At 39.8% G+C, this 21,544-nt stretch overlaps 1 protein-coding gene across 1 annotated transcript in view; it reads left to right on the top strand.

Annotated features, from left to right (window-relative positions):
- The first annotated feature begins 3,629 nt into the window (after positions 1–3,629).
- Positions 3,630–21,544, top strand: part of LOC306707331 (uncharacterized protein) — a 141,448-nt gene continuing 123,533 nt past the window's right edge. The window contains exons 1-55 of the mRNA XM_079174724.1: positions 3,630–3,747; positions 3,862–3,890; positions 4,003–4,018; positions 4,127–4,154; positions 4,289–4,352; positions 4,565–4,684; positions 5,342–5,538; positions 5,928–6,031; positions 6,185–6,303; positions 6,424–6,594; positions 6,883–7,091; positions 7,200–7,294; positions 7,405–7,430; positions 7,596–7,617; positions 7,711–7,738; positions 7,840–7,924; positions 8,052–8,198; positions 8,285–8,496; positions 8,598–8,701; positions 8,796–8,911; positions 9,622–9,759; positions 10,518–10,732; positions 10,817–10,902; positions 11,055–11,182; positions 11,331–11,456; positions 11,658–11,848; positions 11,922–12,010; positions 12,224–12,354; positions 12,576–12,700; positions 12,847–12,973; positions 13,184–13,396; positions 13,579–13,749; positions 14,137–14,283; positions 14,946–14,995; positions 15,089–15,221; positions 15,386–15,468; positions 15,577–15,703; positions 16,029–16,219; positions 16,751–16,841; positions 16,960–17,080; positions 17,283–17,464; positions 17,683–17,838; positions 17,977–18,107; positions 18,210–18,343; positions 18,437–18,531; positions 19,237–19,427; positions 19,538–19,632; positions 19,743–19,768; positions 19,934–19,955; positions 20,049–20,076; positions 20,178–20,262; positions 20,390–20,536; positions 20,623–20,834; positions 20,936–21,039; positions 21,134–21,249. Of these exons, the coding sequence (XP_079030850.1) occupies positions 3,693–3,747; positions 3,862–3,890; positions 4,003–4,018; positions 4,127–4,154; positions 4,289–4,352; positions 4,565–4,684; positions 5,342–5,538; positions 5,928–6,031; positions 6,185–6,303; positions 6,424–6,594; positions 6,883–7,091; positions 7,200–7,294; positions 7,405–7,430; positions 7,596–7,617; positions 7,711–7,738; positions 7,840–7,924; positions 8,052–8,198; positions 8,285–8,496; positions 8,598–8,701; positions 8,796–8,911; positions 9,622–9,759; positions 10,518–10,732; positions 10,817–10,902; positions 11,055–11,182; positions 11,331–11,456; positions 11,658–11,848; positions 11,922–12,010; positions 12,224–12,354; positions 12,576–12,700; positions 12,847–12,973; positions 13,184–13,396; positions 13,579–13,749; positions 14,137–14,283; positions 14,946–14,995; positions 15,089–15,221; positions 15,386–15,468; positions 15,577–15,703; positions 16,029–16,219; positions 16,751–16,841; positions 16,960–17,080; positions 17,283–17,464; positions 17,683–17,838; positions 17,977–18,107; positions 18,210–18,343; positions 18,437–18,531; positions 19,237–19,427; positions 19,538–19,632; positions 19,743–19,768; positions 19,934–19,955; positions 20,049–20,076; positions 20,178–20,262; positions 20,390–20,536; positions 20,623–20,834; positions 20,936–21,039; positions 21,134–21,249 (6,354 nt within the window). The 5' untranslated portion in view covers positions 3,630–3,692. The remainder of the gene's footprint in view (positions 3,748–3,861; positions 3,891–4,002; positions 4,019–4,126; positions 4,155–4,288; positions 4,353–4,564; positions 4,685–5,341; positions 5,539–5,927; positions 6,032–6,184; positions 6,304–6,423; positions 6,595–6,882; positions 7,092–7,199; positions 7,295–7,404; positions 7,431–7,595; positions 7,618–7,710; positions 7,739–7,839; positions 7,925–8,051; positions 8,199–8,284; positions 8,497–8,597; positions 8,702–8,795; positions 8,912–9,621; positions 9,760–10,517; positions 10,733–10,816; positions 10,903–11,054; positions 11,183–11,330; positions 11,457–11,657; positions 11,849–11,921; positions 12,011–12,223; positions 12,355–12,575; positions 12,701–12,846; positions 12,974–13,183; positions 13,397–13,578; positions 13,750–14,136; positions 14,284–14,945; positions 14,996–15,088; positions 15,222–15,385; positions 15,469–15,576; positions 15,704–16,028; positions 16,220–16,750; positions 16,842–16,959; positions 17,081–17,282; positions 17,465–17,682; positions 17,839–17,976; positions 18,108–18,209; positions 18,344–18,436; positions 18,532–19,236; positions 19,428–19,537; positions 19,633–19,742; positions 19,769–19,933; positions 19,956–20,048; positions 20,077–20,177; positions 20,263–20,389; positions 20,537–20,622; positions 20,835–20,935; positions 21,040–21,133; positions 21,250–21,544) is intronic.

Here is a 21,544-nt window from a genome sequence, read left to right as displayed (position 1 = left end):
TTCAGGGGTGGAATTATTGGAGGATCTTTCTTTCATAGCCAGAAACCGCCCAGTGTGTCAAGTCACAAAGTCACAACTTGTGTACGCATAATAGCACCACGGGGTCCCCAAATGGCTTCATTTTAGAGTGCCTATTATTTAATCTTTGATCTACCATCTACAGTATGTTCTCATGGAAATAATCATATATATGTGTATCCTCATGAAAAAAAGCTAAAGCCAAGAAATTAAAACACAAAGGTGTTGCTGGAAAAAGAAAGTTAAGGTGGAATGCGACCAACCTAAGGACAACCTTGCACAGAAATGCTGTAGAGTGAGAATGTCGGGGCACCTCCTAGTTCATGTGAGATTCCCTTTGTGTGCATGTGTTTGTACAGGTGCATATGTGATGCTTTGGTTAAGAATCTTGTTTGGGTCATGGCTCCACTGTTTTTTGGCATTCTACCAGTACTAAGCCTCCGGCGTTTCAGTAATGAGTCATCTTGGTGTGGCCCAAAGTGGCCAAAGTGGGGTTTCATCTCTCAGCCTCTGTCACGTGTGTCGTTAGTTACCTGAGTTGGTTGGGTTGTTACTCACATGACTAACAAACTGCAGTTCTTTGAATGGCCACAAAATACCCAACTTTACAGTAGGAATAATTGTGTTTACAGCCAAGGTACAAAACATTTTTTTGGTAGCTAAAACCCACCTTCATGACAACTGTTTGGGGGTGATTTTTCATATATAAGTAATTTGCTTAAATTATATTAAGGCTTGAGCAGTGACAGGTTGGCGCCGTACCAGGTCGCTAGCTGCTAGCTGTCTGTTCTGCTTCGTCACATGGGCCTCCGCTCCACGGACGACCAACCGCTTTGCCCATTTTTGGATAGGTTGCGAGTTTGGCTGTGTCGTCACAGCCAAGATGGCAACAGCTGGAGCCACTCACTTTGAGCTTCACAACGGTTCTTCAGAAACCTATGGGCGACGTCACAGACTACGTCCATATTTTATACAGTCTATGGTCGGTATTTGACGATTTGGGAGAGAGTATGTGTTGCAAACCTGTCCATTGGATATACTTTACACTTGCCGATTGTATTTCTGGAGAATCAGTGGCGCGCATTGTCGAACTTTGGACATACGACATGTTCAATATTAATTAACTTTCAATTAACAAAAGTTTTAGTGCTCTGCGAACTGAGTCAAGAATGTCGTCCGCAGAGGATCTTTACAGGCTGCGGCTCGTTGACTGCAGTTCACTTTTGCTGCTGAATGCTAAATATACTAACGTTAAAACCGAACTCTTCCTCACCTCCCTGGATTCAATGAGCAATGAGCGGTTGTTGACAGCGCTGCCAGCAGCACTTCCACGCAATCGGCCCTACTCTGAAGGGGCACGTGTTGCGAAAAGCCAATGCTCCTTTTGTTTGCGCTAGTTTTTATTTCTAAGTGCCATAACTAAATTAAAATTGGCTGGATAAATAGGTGGAGAGACTAATCTTTGTATAACAATTAAATAAAAACGTTCTCTGATGTTTCAGCCTTACAAAAGGCGGACAATGGTTTAGTCCAACCCTCTGCTTGTCTTCAAATGCTGCTGTTATTACACAACCAATCATTCACACGGAGGGGTCGCGGACCTTGCGGTAAAGCATTATTCAGCCCCTAGCTAGCCTGACATGTTTGGCACCAATGGATTCATCTTAATCTCAAGATTCATATGAGGCTATGTCAATCCTGTATGCACAACTTGCTAAAAGCCTTTCTCGGTCCCACAATTTTGTGCCACACCCCTGTCTTATAGTATTGTTATGGGGTGGGCCTAGAGCATTTTTTCCTAAATAGATACGACCATTTTGTGGATACCTGTACACAAAGTAATCATAGGAAGAAGTACTTAAGTAAAAGTAGTAATAACACAATTTAAAAATAGTCCATTACAGGCAGATTAATACTGTTGATGGATTAAACTCATGCATTTTAATGTTAGAAATGCTTGAGCTTGAGCAAATTTTCATCATGACAATGCTTCATATTTTGTAAGCTATGTATTTTATTCATTCTTGAGGGGGGAACGTGTTAAAGTAACTAGTAACTATCCAGTAGCTGTCAAGTGTAATTGTCTTCTGAAAAGAACAAGATGTCTATGTAAATGTGTGTCTTTTAGAATTGGATGTTTTATAATAGCTTTAAAATGAGTAGCTCCTTGGACTTTTACAATATGTTAAAGTAAGTTTTCATTTCTATGAGTGGGAAATCTTTTTTTTCTTACTGATGTTCAGGATGTTCTGGTCTGACTCCATTTTTGCTTTTAGGTGTGTCTGATACACAGTAGTTACTGGCATCAAGAAGGCCGTGCAAAAGAGGAATGCCAGTGTTGCCACTGTTGACTGGCAGGTTCACTTTGTGTTCACATACCTGATACACTAAATGTGACGTCCATCATTTCTCATGAACTAGTGTCATGGTATTACCTGTATATGCTGTTCTAAAGCTCTAAATGAACAGTGGCATGGGGCCAATTAAATATCACTATGACAGCTGCTGCACTCAAAATGTTACATTAGGTTCGGCAATATTACGAAACTCATCCCCCTGGCTGTAATGTGTCCTCTGCTCCACGAGCAACATGGCCTTGTGGCAGATTTCTTCTTTACAGAATTTAGGAATTCTTAGAGCTGCTCTGGAGGCAAGAATGCATGATAAGCTGAGTTGCCTTTCAATTAATGAATTACTAAAGTGCAGCTACATGTGTCTGTATGGGGACTTTAATTTATCTCTGGACTTATTTAGAAAATGACTCAGAAGCATTTTAATAGGAATACACTACACTAATATGTATATGTTGGAAGAATAGACTGGAGGCATAATAAAAATGTGTTCATGTAAAAGTGAAGAGCAAGCCAATGTAGATAACTGCCCTAATTTAAAATGTAGTATTTGAATGAATATAATGAAGGTGGTCTTTCCTTAACCTTAACAGTGACCACAACTTTTCCCTAACCAAGAAACAATTGCCTAAACGTATCCATAGGATTTTTCATAAACGGCAATAAAAAGCCTTTAATCTCTGCGTATTGTATTGTGCAATGTGGTGGCCTATGTGTTTGTCTATTTATAAAACTGAGTGACAGGCTTCCACTCTGGATTGTTCTTGACAGAACATTCTGAGCATGATATGTATGATTCATATCTGAAGTTTTTTTGCTCCACCCAAAACTATACTTGCTTGCCTTCTAATTGTAATCCTCACTCTTCTCTGACAAGCCGAAGGAGAAAGACAGGTGAGCTAACCCTGTCGTACATCTTCCTCTCGCTTACTTTCTTTTTTATTGTTTAAGCATTGGTAAAACTGTTTATTCTAGGAAACTTAAATGAAAAAATAATTTTAACCATATAGATGTTGTTATTGGATGGTGGTGCAATCAGCTAAAACACATCAATTTCTTGATATTACTCAGAATTTGAGTGATGTGTGAGTTTAAATGTGACTTTTGAGCTTATTGAAATTTTGCAAAATTGGTCGTATTAGAAAGCACTTTTTTCCTTTCAAATCAGACAAGCAAACAAGCAAAGGGATGCACATGCCTCTGATCACAAATGATTTCACATTATTTTCTTGTATTCTTCTTCTTATCTAATGCCAGTTAAATAAATTGAAGATCACTTAAGGTGTGCCGAATAAAAAGGTGAGCCGAACACTGTTTTCAACCATGGAGGGCCTAAGAACTTGGCCGAAAGTTCTGCTGTTGTCATTTGTCGGGATCGGTAAGTGTCACTCTCTTTTATTCTATACAAGTATTTGGATAAGGATCATTCACTGTATTGCCAGTACACATGACAAATATTTAAACTACAAATGTTTTTCTTGAATTCCCTCAGCATGGATATCAACATTGGTCTCTTCAAGCGTAAGTCAATTTGCTTGTATTTGATTGTAGCACTAAATGTAATACTCAGTTTTATACGTCTCATCTTTACAACATACCAAATATATAAATATGCTTCCATTTTGTATTTCAGGCAAATACGACATCAGGTAAGGAGAAAATGTTTTGATTAATTCGTAATTGTGAAATTAATGATATACTTAGAGTGTAATCACACTGTTAATTCTATGTAATCATATCTATTTTCATATATGTAGGGCTACGTCCATTGACATCTGAAAACAGGTCAGTATGCACATTTTAAATAAAACTGGACGTATTACACAACACTGTTCACCAGGAATATCATTTTAATAATAATTTATTAATGTTCAATGTAATGTTAATTTTTGTTTCACCATTTTATTTTGCTCTAAAAGCAATGCGAGTGATGGTCTCCAGGAAACTTGCCACGCGGTGAATCCACTAAATGCCAGTCGCAAAGTAAGTCTTTCAGAATTCACATTAGTAGTAAATTCACAATGTCCCATAAACACAATAGGAACTTCCCAATAATCTGTGTCATTTTTGAAAGTCACCACCAAGAAGTGTTGATAAAGTGCACCCCCTTGTGTTCACTTGCCAACATTAATCCCTGCTTGACATCTTCCCATGTTGCTGTGTATTACAAATACATCTATCTGTGTTCCTGCTAGATATCGGCTGTAGTGGACACACTGGCAGGGGAGCTACTCTGTAAGAGTGGACAAAACGCAAAGTTGGAAGAACACCTCCGAGACTTTGTGGAGTCCACTTTAAAAGTCTTCCTTGACCTGGTATATACATTTCTCTACTTATTTTTGTATCTTTTTCAAATATTTATAACATGTATTTTGTTATTTTGATGTGGATGGTGAGAGATTAAAACATTCAACTCATTCCCTTGGAAGCAAATACTAACAATCTAGTACCAGCAAATGTCTGCGCTACAATGATGATGTATGGAGGCTACAGTAGTGAATGCAATTTGTCATAATTGGAAAAATATTCAAAATCTAAAGCAGGAGCATCATTTAACAAGTGCGGGCCTTTTATGTAGTTGTCATGGCATCACATTTCACCTGGTTAAGTGCAAAGACCACACTTGTACACACACGTATTCAGAGTATACTCACATTCACAAGTAAGATATGCAAGATTTGGATGGAAATATCTGCATTTTTGAACATTTGTCAGTTATTCATGATTGAAAATATATGCCTAGCTGTGTTTACATTTAAGACTTCCTTAGATTAAAATGTGAACAAGGTTTTTGACAGCATAATTAAATATGATTAACTGTGGCTGTATTTAGTGTTACGACACCCATTTAGTTAAAAATGTAGAATTTAGAATTTCTCATAGCATTTAACATTCAAAAGGTGTCAGATTAAAAACATATGACACATACAGCTCCTATCAATGATTTATTTCAACTTTTCTTTTCATAACAGAGCACCAATCAGTCTGGATTCAACGTTCTGGATATATTTGGTGTCCTGGACAGTCTACGTCTGGGCAACCAGAGTGACTCAAGATTCATCAGACTGTGGTTCTCGGTGAAGATGGCTCCTCTCTTGCCCCATGTTGACGAAAACTTCCTGGTCCAGCTGAGCAGTCAGAACTTCAGCTGCAGTTCTTTCCAAGAATTGTAAGTAAATCCAATTCCATTTTACTGATGCGTCCAGATGAACGCTAGGAAATGAACCTGATAATGACACTTGGGTAACCCATGAAAGAAGGAAATGTAGTTGTTGCACACCCGGCATTTTGAATTAAAGGTTGGTGGGAACAGGTTCTGACGAATTTGAGTAGCGAGTAACAAAAAAGAAAGTCCTGTAGATTTGGAATCGAAAAAAAATGTGCAGATTAGCTCATACATTTTATCACAAACTCTGACAGCAAAACAGGCAAAAAAGGTAAATAAGTGAAAATATTTCGTTTCCTGTAAACTTGTTGACATTGTTGTTATTGTTCCTGTCTGATGACTCATGAGCTACATTTTTGTTATTGTAACAATAATGAATATGTTTTTTCAAGGGTTGAGGCTATGAGCAATGAACTGGAGACATCTCCAAGAGTGAAGGGAAAACTAATCTATTCACACTTCATTCAAGCCTTCCTGTCAAGAAAGAACTTACCAGGTAAAAGGATGAGAATACGTAATAAATGTGTCAGAAAATGAATCAAATGTTAATATGAGGGACACACGAAGAAGAAGTTCCTGTTTGAATCAGAAATTCACCTTGTTTGGATATAATATTTTTGACCACTTTTTCTTATTAAAACATTCACAGAACCTGGATGCACACAAAATGTGAATGGAAGTGCAGAATGGCTGAAAAGAAATCTTGGCCATTTCTCAATTTTTGCAAATCTTGACGATTTGAAAAAAATTAACAACAATTTCTCTGCAGTGAGTAATGTAATATTTTATGAATTCACAATATCAATACATATATCATATGTTAATGTTTACATTTCCATTTCTGACAATAATGTGAGTGAAAACTAAAGAATTTGATGGTGTCACCAGAGAGAGGTTGTGGACTCCCTGTCACCAAACCAGAAGGCTGATCTGTTCCTGGATAAAGAGAGCGGCGTGTTGGACGATAAGGCCTTCGTAGAGAAGGTTTTCAGCGGCTTGACAAAGAATCCTGATGATGGGCAGCTCAATCTGTTTTTCAAGACTTTTTCAGGGAAGCAGGTGAATACTTAACTTTAAGATTTGACATATTTTACCACAGAACTGGCTGGTAAACTGGTCTGTTGGAAGTGGTCCTGGGGTGGATGAATTTTTGCAGAATCTAATAAGCGGCCATGATTTCACTCAAAAGGATACGTTTCTGTTATGCTTCTTGAATAAATGGCCACCAATGATGGCTTGAGTGATGCACTAAAGTACAAAGATGTGTCACCAAGCTTGCTCTCACTACAATGATTCAGTAATGTAAATTGTCCTCCTGAACTGAAACGTGAATCCTTTTATTTCCAGAAAAACATCACCCTCATCAGAAATCCAGGTGTGCGAGACACCATCTTGAACCTGACCTTGGCAGCCCTTGCTCCTAAATTTGAAGGATTTGAGCCTGAAGACTTTGAGCTGTGGTTCCAGGTCAATTTGGTTTCTGTGATGGCGAGCCTCCACCCTGGCAGCTTGGTGGTGATCCCCAAGAACATCAGCTGTGCATCCTACGCGGCTATGTAAGAGATGATATTTCTGCAGTCCAAAGCTGAACATTTAAAGTTTGCAGGATGATGTCAAACTTTGGCTGCTGACAAGTCACACGGATTTCTGTTTTCTTCCTTCAGACTCACTGGTCTTCAGCAAAGTTTGGAATCCCTGCCCGAGCACATTTCACATGGTCTGAGAGCAAGCATAATGTCCCTCAAGGAGACATTCTCACGTAAGTGGCCAAATGCTCTGCTGATAAACCTTTTTAGATTTGCCCATTGCCACGAGTGTGATGATAGCTGTACTCATGCCCTGCCTTCATTTCAATATTTTGTTAAACAGGTTGCTCAGTTCCAGATTCCTTCATGGTGAGTTCATTTCTATGGGAGTACTGATGGGTTTTACAATATTTGATCAAAATGTACAAGGACACAATTTTGGCACACAAACTTTGATAATGATGCCGTTTGATGTATTTTAACTTTAAGTAGCTTTTGCTACCAGACTAACAATTATGCTTTGCTTGTCTCCAGTGCAAGGTGACCCCAGTTGATGGTAAGTCTCTATGTTACCAGATATTTCAACTTTGATGACGAGATCGCATTCTGAAAGTACAATATCTGATACACGACTATTGTCTTTTCACAGAAGACGTCATCTGTTATGGAGTTAATAGGTGGGTTACAGTTTTGTCTGATGCTGGGTTTGTGTAGGTAAAGTTCTCTTACACAATCTAACTAAGGTGACAATGGTTTACTTTTTTATTCTTCTCTTCAGATCACAACTCGAACAAACCCTGCCTGTTGGCAATTCCTCTGAAGCCCTGTGCAATGTTTCCATCACTGAGCATGCCTGTTCCTCGGTAAGACTGTTATATGTAAGCTGTAAATCCCAGACCAAGATGTGGCTTTTGCTACATTACCCTCCTGATAGTAATCTCCATGAGCTCTGAACATGTTTGTTTTATTTATTTTCTCATTTTTTCCAAGGCTACACATCTCACAGCCAGCAACTTGGCCACACTGATGAACTGCTCACTGGAAAGCCAAAGGACATACCCCGTAGAGATCTGGAAGCTTCTCTTCCAAAAAGCTTCTGCGGCACTAGACCAGGCTCTTGAGACATACGCCAGCATGGTACATCCAATCCCAAAATGTCACACAATTGGTGTTTCCCCGTGGGAATTTGTTGTCAAACCGAAATTGTTTTTTTTCAATTCCAGGCCCCCAACAACAGCAACCCGTCCTTGTCACATGCGCTTGAGGCTCTTGGGGAGGTGACAATAGCCAACTTCAGCCAGGCACAACTGCAGAGTGGTGCCTTTGTCAGGGGCTGGTTCCAGACAAAGATTCGTTCGTTTCTGGCCTCTCCATCCCCCAACTTCCTATTCTGCCTAAGCTCCAAGAACTTCAGCTGCCATACCTACCAGACTGTGTAAGCACATATCTGATATATTGCTCCACTGTGAAGAAGATTGCAGAGGAACACGCTGTTTTGTAATTGTTAAGGTATTAAAAGCCTTCTTTCAAATTTAGCATCCGGGCATTCAGCAGCCAAAGGGCATCCATGGACACAGAAAGACAGCAAGCAGTCTTCACTCATTTCATCAAGCCCTTCCTTTCAAGAAATGACTTATCAGGTACAGGCAGGCGCTCAGGCTCAAATTGGTACGGTCTCGAAAATCACGTAGTGGTTATACCTTGACAATGACTTTGTTTCTGTCTTCTTTGCAGATCCTGGCTGTGTCTCACTTATCAGAGATAATAAATCGTGGCTACAGGTAAATCTTGGCAGCTTCTCTGGATTTGCAACCCTGCAGGACCTGCAAGCCCTCAATGCCAACTACAGTGTAAGTAGCGACCATCGGCCAGAGACCAAGTAACGTCTGTAACCCTAACCCTAACCCTAACTGACGAAGAGCGTATTCTTTAATAGTTCAAATTTACTCACCATTTTTCTGAAATGTATGATGAACAAAATCCCCAAAGAACAAAACTCCAAATTGTTGTGGGCTAAATCCTCAAACAGCAGAAGCCAACAATATTTCCATATTATATTTTTCTACAGAGCAACCAAAACGCCTTATTGATAAGTTGCAACCTGTTAGATATCAATCACGTGTGTGAGTATGTGTGTGTATTTATGTACGTAGATCAGGTGGGTGGACAGGAATTCTGCTGCAGTCAGAGTGGTTCATGTGTGTAATAATAATAAATAGAAAAATAATAATAAAATAACCAAAGCTGAATTCATTATATATTAAACACTAAATAATTCTACAGGTCAGCTGCAACCAGTACCAATATTACGATTTACTCAGGTCAGCAAAATAACCGAAAGCGTGAAACACATTTATTAATTTGGCAGGTAAACAAGCCATTATTTGTGCTTTGCCATTAGATATCACTTGCTTTTATACCTTTAAGACAAATTATATTTTACACTATTAAAAAGGTCTAAATTGGCAGACTGGGTGGTCCATTGTTTAACCTAAGCATACAACTGCATGCCCTTCCACTGTAAGTGTTAACTTTCTGAAATGCTGCTTGTCACTTTTAGGAAGATCTTCTGACTCTGGCCCAGCGCGCAGCGACTCCCTCACAGCTGAAGACAAAGCAAGATGTGATACAAATCATGACAGAAATCGATCCTGTTGACTTTGGTGCTTTCTTTGACATAGTCTCACCAGCCATTGAGGTAAACATCTGTACAGCTGACACTTTCTTTTTTGCATTATATACACACATCAAAGTTGAACTGAAACACAATCTTCTTTTTTGCAACATTAAACACTGAAATGTCTTCATAGCTATAATAATGTTGTGTAATACGACAGCTCTGCAATAAATCCTCACTTCAATAAGGTTATGATAAACTGTTTTAGAGAGATGTTGAATCCACTTAATGATAATTTTGGAGGCTGAAGTTTGTGGTGCTGATAAGTTGTAGCCCATAAAGTCCTGTCAGGGGCTATTTATTTAACTTTTTAGCGCAATTATCTTGCAGGGAAAAGTTATTATCTCGTGCACACAAGACACAAAATATACAGCCATGTTTACAATGTTTGCTGAGGTAGTAAATAAAGTGAGAAGTAGGGTCATTTTCTCACTGACTTCTATACAATCTGACTTATTTTTGCAACCAGAGGAGTCGCCCCTGCTGGCCATTTAAAAGAATGCAAGTTGAGGTACTTTTGCATTGGCTTAACTTTTCCAACCTAGAGGTCGCTGCCTGCTTCCCAGAGGCTTAACAATAAAGGGGCATTACTGGATACCTGCAAAAAGGAGTTCTGTACAGTATCTCCAGTTGGATTTCAAAAGCAACAAGAGAAAACATATATTTGGCTTTTTATAGAGTTAGATAACTTATGAATGGTAACATGATTCCAACCATTTTTACTATCATGTCAACAATTTATTTCACCCTCTTATGAATGCTATGTTAAATTCCCCCAGATCCACCCAGCCAACTACACAGTGGAGGTGAAATCTGCCTTTCTCCAGACAGTGTTTGACAGAGGGAATCTGTCCTCTCCAGCTATCAATGACACCGAGTTCTTGCTGTGGCTGAGGGTTCGACTGAGACCTCTCCTGGTTAACCTCTCTCCCAGCTTAGTGACACCATTATTCGACATTGTGAACAAGAGGAGTTGCAACAGCAGCCAAGAGATGTAAGAATTTATTTCGTTGGGGTTATGATCTATGATTGTGATGATGTGCGTAATTGCTTTAGACTGATTTTAATCTGAATTTAGGATTACATTGCTGGACACACAACACTTGTCACTCAGCAACAACACCCAACAGGAGATCTACAAAGCAACCATCCTCTTCCTCCAAGGTTTGCGTCAGACACCATGACATCAAAAGAAAATATCTTTCAGAATATTTGTTTTCTGGCAATATGTTCCCAAAGTTAAAAATGTAATTATTATTTGAATTAAGATTATTCTGTATTCCGGTACGTAGTAATTTAATTTGTGTTTAAAACAGATTCAACGCCCCTCAAGTGTTACAGTGGTGGAAGCTTCTACATCTATCTGAGAAGCACCTTCCTCAGCTTTGGTTTTCCAGATGTGTCCACGTTCACATCACTTCTGCCACAGACACGCGAGTCAGAGGTAATAATATTACAAAACAACACTTGTATTTAAATTCCCACACAGATGGCTAAATTAGAGTCACCACCTGGTGATAGCTTTAATGCAAATTCCCACAGATGTTGTGCTATTCCAGCAGTAATATCCACATTTCTTTTTATTCTTTTAGGTCCTAAGTACCATCAGCACCTCCGAGCTGCGTCAGTTCCTCAGCCAACCCAATGTGATTGGTAACAACTCTGACATCTGTGTCATCTTCAACAACTACAACAACACTCGTGCCTTCCTAGAAAATGTATGTCCAATATCTGAATGGTGCCATATAACATACATTATTACTGATGAAACATGCCACATGTTGCTGTTAGCAGCATTCATATGATGATTGATTCACCATAGACAGTATTTTTATGTAATACTTAATTTGATCATCTGTAAATGACAGAATTTACACCAGTCTTTCATTAAACATGTAAATACATATGTGTGCCATTAGGAGGATGTTCCAGATGATGTGAAGATGGTGACCCTTCCCTGTGTCTGGCCTTTGGCTCTGAGCAGCAACAGCAGATCCGAAGTGGATTCCTGGTTCGACCTGCGGTTGAGAAACTATCTTAGATTCCTCAGCAAGAGCCTCATCAGTCCCAACAAAGTGCAGAATGCTTCATGTTTGGCCTTCCAGAAACTGTAAGTCTCATCTTTTCAGAGTGTCAGCAAGCTCATGGCCATCATTAAATTTGCGTTATCTTCCTTTCAATAGGGTCTCTGTAATGGGAAAGAACTTCACATACAACTCTGAGTTTGGACAGGCTGATGTATACACCACCATCAGCACCTACCTGAGAACCGGTAAGATGCAGTTTTGAGCAAATGTACAATGGATGTTGATCTAAAGGATCTGACTATCCATGCTGAGTCTAACTTTCTCTAGGTGCAGTGCACACAGCTACAATTATAAATGTTTCAACATCAAGAGTTTGCTTGAGGTTTTTTTAAATGATTTGTCATTTGGTGTAGGTGGAGAAGTGTCCATACCCAACTATATTTTTCCCTCTTTCGTAGGCTCTGAAACCAGATGCTACAATGCCAGTGATGCAGAACTCAATTCTACCGCCTGGTTTGTCAATTACATCGGGGACTTTGTGAAATTTGTCACTGTGGAAGATCTCACCACCTTCATCTCCACCAGTCAAGTATGTCCTGATATCCACTCTATACAACTTATTTCAAGTTAATGCTTTCACAAAATATAGAAGTTGTTTATTTCATCACACCAGCCATAGCTTTCACATTGGTAAGCTAGTTTTGTTTAAATCTATTTATTGTTTTATTTTCAATACCTTTTAGTTAAGGCTGAGAAAACCAAAGGCATTAATAAAAATGTATTCACGTATGTGTTGATATATTTTTAAAGGCTAAAGTTTTCTTGGTGGACCAAGCCAACCTGGAGCTGTTCAACAACACAGCAATCCCACAAAATGTAACAGACTACTACGTCTCAGAACTTTTTGCATTCCACCCAACCGTTAGCCCTCTGAAGTGAGTATCCACCAAATTGAGAAAATATGTAATTGTGTGATGTGTGCAGTATATATTATATATATATATATATATATATATATATTATTTAGTGGGTAAATATATGTATCCAGGAATTAAAATGTCTATATTTACTTTTCATCTAGGGTTCCAGGCCTTTTCATATGCTCTTCTGAGGTCCCAAGTGCGGCATATTCTTCTTTGAATGAATCTGATACCATACTCATCTTGAAGGAGCTGAGGGAATTCTGCAATGGAACAGAGGATCCTGAGGTACCAGCTCTGATTATGTCTACATAGAAACACAGATTGAGTTTTTTTGAGAACTCTTTTTATGGCTAAAACCTCAAAACAAATCTTGGTCTACGTCTTTCTGATAATTGTGCATGATTCTCTTCACATCTTTCTTTGACATATCATTTCAACTAAAGTAAAATGTCCTCAGTTGATGTTTCTCGTAACCGGGTGTGTTTTATTCTAAAGGTGTCTGCTGCTCTGGCAGCCAACATCCAGACCTTCACAGCAGAGACGATTGTGACCCTGGGCAGTGCCACCTCAGGCCTGACCAGCAGCCAGATCACGTCAATTCCCCCGTCAGTGCTGATTTCCACTTTGTCCACCCTGAAGTCAGTCAGCACCTGGAACCAGGAGCAGTCCACCACAATCATCCAAGCCATGACTGCCTCAGGCTTCCTGGTAAAGGCTTTATTGTTCGCTTAACATGGCTGATAATCATGAGATGTCTTCAACGCTTTTAAGCGTGTTTAACAAGTAGTGTTCTGTGTTTGGTTCAGCGTGGTTTCATGAAATGGCCCTGACGTACACGCATATGCCACTTTGCTGACCATGACTTTGATAAATGCAAATGTATCCAACAGATCAACAGTGGAGCCTCCCTGGAATCCCTCGGCACACTCATTGCTGGAGTTCCTTCAGGCTCAATTAAACAAATCCCAGCGTCTGAGCTATTCAACATCTCCCAGAGCAGCACCTTTGTTTCCAACATGCTGACGGCCCCCACAGTCGTCCAACAGACCTTCGTCCAAAAGGTACAAGTTAACTTTTGATTCTATCCCAGCATTGCAGCCGTTGCTGATCTAAGATTAGGATGAAAACTCATTTGATACTAGGATTCCTATTTTACGGTATTTTTATACAGAGCGCATACAAGTAAATCAGAGTGTAAAAACATACTTTCCCCCCCGCCAGCTAGCCCGGCAGATATTGCTCAGTGCTCACAGTGCTCTCATTTTTGTGGATTTTATGTGTACTTCTATTATAATGTGTTACACATGCCCGGTTGATATAAATGTGTGTAAATGCAGAAATAGCATTCAAGAACCCCAGAACGCAGTACATGTTTTATATGTATTCACTTTCAGGAGTTTTGAGATCATTTCTGATCGGGGTTTTAACTCTATTTAATTCCCTGGTAGATCATTTCTTTGAACACAAGTGCAGCCAGCGTGGTGCGGAATGTCCCTGATGCTATGGCAGCTGAGATTCCACCATCCCTGCTGGTACTGTCTGCAGAGACTGTGGAGACCAGTGTGATTAACAGAAAGCAGTGGACGGCAGATCAGGTCAGTATGTGGCTATAAACACAGAACAGAGTAAATTTGAGGCAAGTTTTTGCCGATATATTCAGACTGAAGCTACAGATATTACATTATAGGGAATTTACATTTAGCACACAGTGTGACTTCTCACTGAAAGTAAAAATCCTTTTGAATTTTGAGGTGATTACCATCTGAAAGATACTGATCAACATCCCGCAAACTTCCACTTACAATAATATTCTGCCAGTGAGGAAAAAGTATGTACGTCGTGCATGCAACATATACTGTAACTGCAGTGTCCCCGGTCGATTCCAGCTGCAAGACTGTTGTTACATTTCATACCCTTCTCTCTCTCTCCCCATTTCCAGTCTGCCTCTACACTTTCACCTGTCCATTAAGGGTGAAAAATGCCCAAAAAATAATCTTAAAAAAGTCTAATCCAGGGTCAATTTAAAACACACAGCCCACAGGGACTGTCCTCAAGGTCCTATGTTGTTTTCCCCAAAGTCTGTGCTGTTTACAATTTTCAGATTAAAGCTATAGGTAGATGAAAAACACTTACATATTCCTCACACAATACATCCAACACTGTCAATCACACCACAATGTATGATAGTATGTATCACAGTTATAGAGTGTTGCTGTGAAGAGTTAGATACTTAGGTTTTTATCTGTCTGTCTTTTAGGCCGCCATGTTTTTTGGAACACTGGATGGAACAAACTTTGACATCGAAGAGTAAGTGAATAAGCTCCACAACATTTATTTTCCCAATGGAAGATTTTTCACGATCTATTAACCTGTTTTGTGGATTTTCCATTATCCCCAAAGGCTTAATCCGTCTGTTCTGCAAGGATTCACGTGCACATCAGTTTCCAGAATGAAAAAACCCAGAATCCAAAAGCTGGTCCGTGCCTGTAGGCCGAGGAGAAGGAGGCCCAAGGTGCAGCTGAAAGAAACACAGGTAAATTAAAATTAAATCTATAAGAAACTAAGATTAATTCAATTAAGCCCCTTAACTGAATTTTATAATTAAGATAATTTGGATATGTGAATAGAAAAAAAAGTACGATGTATTATGGAGTCTAAAGTATGTGGAATTCCGTGTCTTTGCATCCTTTTTTACAGCTTACATGCATGTACAACCTGGTCCAAGACAACCTCTCCCAGAACTTCACAGATTATCCCTCAGACATGCTTCTCTACCTAAAGTGAGTCTGTCTCCATGCATTTCTTTTGGAATGGTCTCGCGATGTGCCTGCGATATTAAATGGCATACATGTGCTCATCGATGTTCCTTCTATACCTGATTATTACAGCAGCAAAGATGTCACGAGGGCCAACTGCAGGTCATACTTTTCCGCAGTGGGTGCTGCAGACTTCTCTGTGGCCTCCAGTATTTTGAACAAGGCATCGCTGCTACTCAGTGAAGCCAGGACCTGCTTGGTGAGTGTCATTCAAATTAAGGTTTGCTTTGGTTTAGCTAAGGGTGACAGGGTAGGCTGCAGCTTGTTGTAACTGGAAGAACAGCTTGAATCACCATTGTATGGCAACGATTGGGATGTACCAAAAAAATGTATACATGCATCATTGAAAAAGTTTCAGATAAGTACTGTTAAAATGTATGAGGGAATAAAAAACATTCTTCGTATGGCAGGAAAGGGAATTGCCATTTCCCATATACTGTAAGTGTAATGTATATCACCAGTGAGACTGTCATGGTATACTGTGGCCCATTTTTAAATGAAATACTGTGTTTTTAACCGTCTAGGGAATAAGTGGTGTGAATCTGAGCAGAGACAATGTGGAGGTCCTAGGGAACATGGCCTGCACTCTGGACGGTTCTTACATCCAGAACGCTGATCCTCTAATTCTGGAAAAACTCCAAGTCTGCACCGACTTCTCTGACAGCCAGGTGGCTGCCATGGAGACAATGCTGCTGTCTGGGCAAACAAAATACGGGTACAATAATTTGATTAATAAACAGCTATTTAGACTGCAAATTAAAGGATATGGGTTGTGATATTCTATATTCTTCCTATTGTTATCAACGTCAGCAAATCCCATGAAATGACCGGCACCAGCATTATATTGATCTAACCAAAAAAGTATTGTCTCTGTGACCAAAACCTGACAGCTCTGTGCCATCAAGCTCCATTGTCATCCAGGAAATGCTGAAAATATATTTTGTATACCCTTTGTGAGAAACTACAGTGCCTAACTGTTGGCAATAAGAAGCCTAACCAGGCTGTTTATTTCAGGTTCCCGTTCAGATATCTACGAGTCCACAGTCAATTTTTACTGCACACAATATTTCTTTTATGAGTAATTGTCAAATGATAACAAAGACTAAAGTTAATTGTCATGTTTAATCTTCATATAAGTAGGAGTGTCTCTTACATCTTCTAACAACACCCAGCTCAACTCTTTTCACCAAGTGGGTATCAAGTTAGAAAGCCAAACTATATGAACATGCTCTCATTTGTTTTTCAGGAATGTCACCACCTGGAACAAGCAAACACTGCTAAAGCTTGGTGTCCTGCCTCTATATCTAACAGGAAACATTTGGGGCCAGATCAAAACTGTATGTGTTTCACCTTTACCTGTTTCTTGATGCTAATTAAATCAATAATGTGTTTAGTCTTGTGATTTTAAAGTACTTTCTAAGAGACACCTCATTAAAAAACAATTCATTTGTGCAGAGAACAAAGAGAAGGTTCCTTAGGACCTTTATGGTCCGACTGAGGAAAACAAAGACGAAGAAGACCAAGCTCAAGAGGCTGTTTCGACACACCAGAGATCGCAAGATAATACAAGGAGCAGGTAAAGATGAAAGAGGCAGAAAGCCACAGGTTTATTTTCTCTTACTTTGCAGATGTTGATACAGTTCAATATTTGACAAAACTGGTGAGCATTTGTATGTGTTTGTGTGAATTTTTATAGAATGACATAAAGCAAATTGATACACTCGTGTGTCTAACAGCACTTACTTTTTTCCCCCTCACATTGGTCAATCATCCTCAAGGCTGCACTGTGGGCAACATCACCCAGGTGACAGTCAGCGACAATGCCTTCCCCTTTGGTTACGACCAGACGCAGTTTGACCACTGCCTGGACATCTCTGTTCTGAAGGACAACCTCAACTCTATCTGCGAGAAAGTGGACGATGATGACTTGCAGAAAATAATTCTGATGAAACTCAACCAGGTAATTTCTTTGTATGAAATGGTTGCTTAGTATGAGGGATTTAAATTTTTCTTTCGGATATGTGTGATTGAGATATTCCTTCACCATTCAGCCTCGCTGGTAATGGAGTTTTTCGATAAATTTATTGATATGGAAATACGGTGGGATTTTTATTTACATGATTTCATTTTCATTTCCACTCACCACCATGTGTTACTCCCCATTCTCTATTCTTCCAGGCATTCCCATCGGGTGTTTCTGATGAGAAAGTTCAGGTGCTCGGTTCAGTGTCTCGTGTGGCGTCACTTTATGACATCTCCATGTGGAACATCACTAAAGTTGACACCCTGGCAGCACTCATGAAAGCTGATGATGGATCGTGGGAGGCAACAAAGGTACAATGTAGAGGGATTATCAAGACGTCAAAATGTCAGAATTTTGAATCGTAAAACTGTCTTATGTCAAATATTATGAAATATACTCATACTTGTATACGTTTGCTCACTTTCTGTGTTATCTTTAATGTTGTTTAGAGCAAAGCAATCATCACCAAGTATCTGAATACTTCTGAGAACTCCCTGGGAAGCATTGAGCTGAACAGTTTTGACTCCGTGTGCTCGTTAGACACCAGTACACTGAAGACCATCACCCCAGATAGTATCAGGTGGGTTGTAGCATGCAGCTTAAAAAGATGCCTTTACATGACCCCTGAGATTAATGATGCAGATTAAACACTGTATGTTACTGTCTCCTTGAACCTTGTCAGAAATGCCAAACCACTCCATGTGGCGTCATGTTCATCGGAGCAGAAGAGAGTCCTGTATGAGATCAGTAACACTTCCTTCAGCTCACAGAGTTCCAGCTCCAATACCTATTACAATTTGATACGTCCCTATCTAGGTAAGAATTCATGTTACCTGTCATTCCGGCTGTTTCTCTCTCTCTCTCGTGAAACTGCTCTCTAATCTCCTGTATTCCTCTCTACCATGATAGGTGGGGCACCTCTGTCAGACATAGTAGCACTATCAACCCTGAACATCAGCATGGACGTAGACACTTTCCAGAGTCTGGATCCTAATGTGACTGCTGTAAGGATACTAGAGTTGACAACAGAACGGGTTTTGGACATGCATCATCTATGTAGTAGTTTTATTGAGAATACGCGGCAATTGAGCCAAGACGATGCTTTAGCATAACTTAACTCTTAAAACTGTATCGATTTGGGAGGGTCTGATGCTCAGTAGAACCCATTAAGGGATTGTATAATTTTGAATCAAAGACTTAAAGGAATAGTTTGACATTTAAAGAAATGTGTATATTTAGTTTCTTGCTGGAAATCAGATGAAAATAAAGAGGGTGGTATTGATCTTCTCATCTATCTATTCCATGAATGGTTGTGAAGAACATACACCCATCACTGGCAGATGTTCAATGCGAAATGGTCAATGACTCCTGTAATTTATAAATTTATAAATCTTAAATCTTGTCTTCTGTAGTTACCGTAGGTCTTCAAAATGACTTATAGGCTACTAGGTTATAGGTTATATAAGTATCCCAAAGTACAGTATGTGATCCTTTGCCATTTTTCATCCTTTCTATTTAACATAACATACTATATGTACTTGCGCAGTGCAAAAGAATTTGTAAAATATGTGATTCCTTTTATTGTGAGTACTTTTCCTTTGGGCCAGCTGTGGGTTAAAAGTTTCTAAATTTCAAATCAATATTTTCACAGTTGCTTATATGTTAAAACTTCAGACCAATCTTCACACTGTTTCATTTGTAATGTGCAGGGTTTGACTGTGACCGATGTGAAACGCCTCATGGCTAGCCATCTACAAGATCTGAAGTTGTTTGAGAACACTACCCAAGTTCAGATCTGGAGGAACATGCAAACGCAGTCAGACCTGAACATACTGGGTGTGGGCCTAACCACCACCAGAGCCATCCCCAGTAACATCAGCTGTGCATCCTACGCGGCTATGTAAGAGATGATATTTCTGCAGTCCAAAGCTGAACATTTAAAGTTTGCAGAATAATGTCAAACATTTTTTCTGCTGACAAGTCACACGGATTTCTGTTTTCTTCCTTCAGACTCACTGGTCTTGAGCAAAGTTTGGAATCCCTGCCCGAGCACATTTCACATGGTCTGAGAGCAAGCATAATGTCCCTCAACGAGACATTCTCACGTAAGTGGCCAAATGCTCTGCTGATAAACCTTTTTAGATTTGCCCATTGCCACGAGTGTGATGATAGCTGTACTCATGCCCTGCCTTCATTTCAATATTTTGTTAAACAGGTTGCTCAGTTCCAGATTCCTTCATGGTGAGTTCATTTCTATGGGAGTACTGATGGGTTTTACAATATTTGATCAAAATGTACAAGGACACAATTTTGGCACACAAACTTTGATAATGATGCCGTTCGATGTATTTTAACTTTAAGTAGCTTTTGCTACCAGACTAACAATTATGCTTTGCTTGTCTCCAGTGCAAGGTGACCCCAGTTGATGGTAAGTCTCTATGTTACCAGATATTTCAACTTTGATGACGAGATCGCATTCTGAAAGTACAATATCTGATACACGACTATTGTCTTTTCACAGAAGACGTCATCTGTTATGGAGTTAATAGGTGGGTTACAGTTTTGTCTGATGCTGGGTTTGTGTAGGTAAAGTTCTCTTACACAATCTAACTAAGGTGACAATGGTTTACTTTTTTATTCTTCTCTTCAGATCACAACTCGAACAAACCCTGCCTGTTGGCAATTCCTCTGAAGCCCTGTGCAATGTTTCCATCACTGAGCATGCCTGTTCCTCGGTAAGACTGTTATATGTAAGCTGTAAATCCCAGACCAAGATGTGGCTTTTGCTACATTACCCTCCTGATAGTAATCTCCATGAGCTCTGAACATGTTTGTTTTATTTATTTTCTCATTTTTTCCAAGGCTACACATCTCACAGCCAGCAACTTGGCCACACTGATGAACTGCTCACTGGAAAGCCAAAGGACATACCCCGTAGAGATCTGGAAGCTTCTCTTCCAAAAAGCTTCTGCGGCACTAGACCAGGCTCTTGAGACATACGCCAGCATGGTACATCCAATCCCAAAATGTCACACAATTGGTGTTTCCCCGTGGGAATTTGTTGTCAAACCGAAATTGTTTTTTTTCAATTCCAGGCCCCCAACAACAGCAACCCGTCCTTGTCACATGCGCTTGAGGCTCTTGGGGAGGTGACAATAGCCAACTTCAGCCAGGCACAACTGCAGAGTGGTGCCTTTGTCAGGGGCTGGTTCCAGACAAAGATTCGTCCGTTTCTGGCCTCTCCATCCCCCAACTTCCTATTCTGCCTAAGCTCCAAGAACTTCAGCTGCCATACCTACCAGACTGTGTAAGCACATATCTGATATATTGCTCCACTGTGAAGAAGATTGCAGAGGAACACGCTGTTTTGTAATTGTTAAGGTATTAAAAGCCTTCTTTCAAATTTAGCATCCGGGCATTCAGCAGCCAAAGGGCATCCATGGACACAGAAAGACAGCAAGCAGTCTTCACTCATTTCATCAAGCCCTTCCTTTCAAGAAATGACTTATCAGGTACAGGCAGGCGCTCAGGCTCAAATTGGTACGGTCTCGAAAATCACGTAGTGGTTATACCTTGACAATGACTTTGTTTCTGTCTTCTTTGCAGATCCTGGCTGTGTCTCACTTATCAGAGATAATAAATTGTGGCTACAGGTAAATCTTGGCAGCTTCTCTGGATTTGCAACCCTGCAGGACCTGCAAGCCCTCAATGCCAACTACAGTGTAAGTAGCGACCATCGGCCAGAGACCAAGTAACGTCTGTAACCCTAACCCTAACCCTAACTGACGAAGAGCGTATTCTTTAATAGTTCAAATTTACTCACCATTTTTCTGAAATGTATGATGAACAAAATCCCCAAAGAACAAAACTCCAAATTGTTGTGGGCTAAATCCTCAAACAGCAGAAGCCAACAATATTTCCATATTATATTTTTCTACAGAGCAACCAAAACGCCTTATTGATAAGTTGCAACCTGTTAGATATCAATCACGTGTGTGAGTATGTGTGTGTATTTAT

This window comes from Pholis gunnellus, assembly GCF_910591455.1.
Source record: "Pholis gunnellus genome assembly, chromosome: 15".
Taxonomy (NCBI): Eukaryota; Metazoa; Chordata; class Actinopteri; order Perciformes; family Pholidae; genus Pholis; species Pholis gunnellus.
This window is presented reverse-complemented; position numbering and strand designations above follow the sequence as displayed.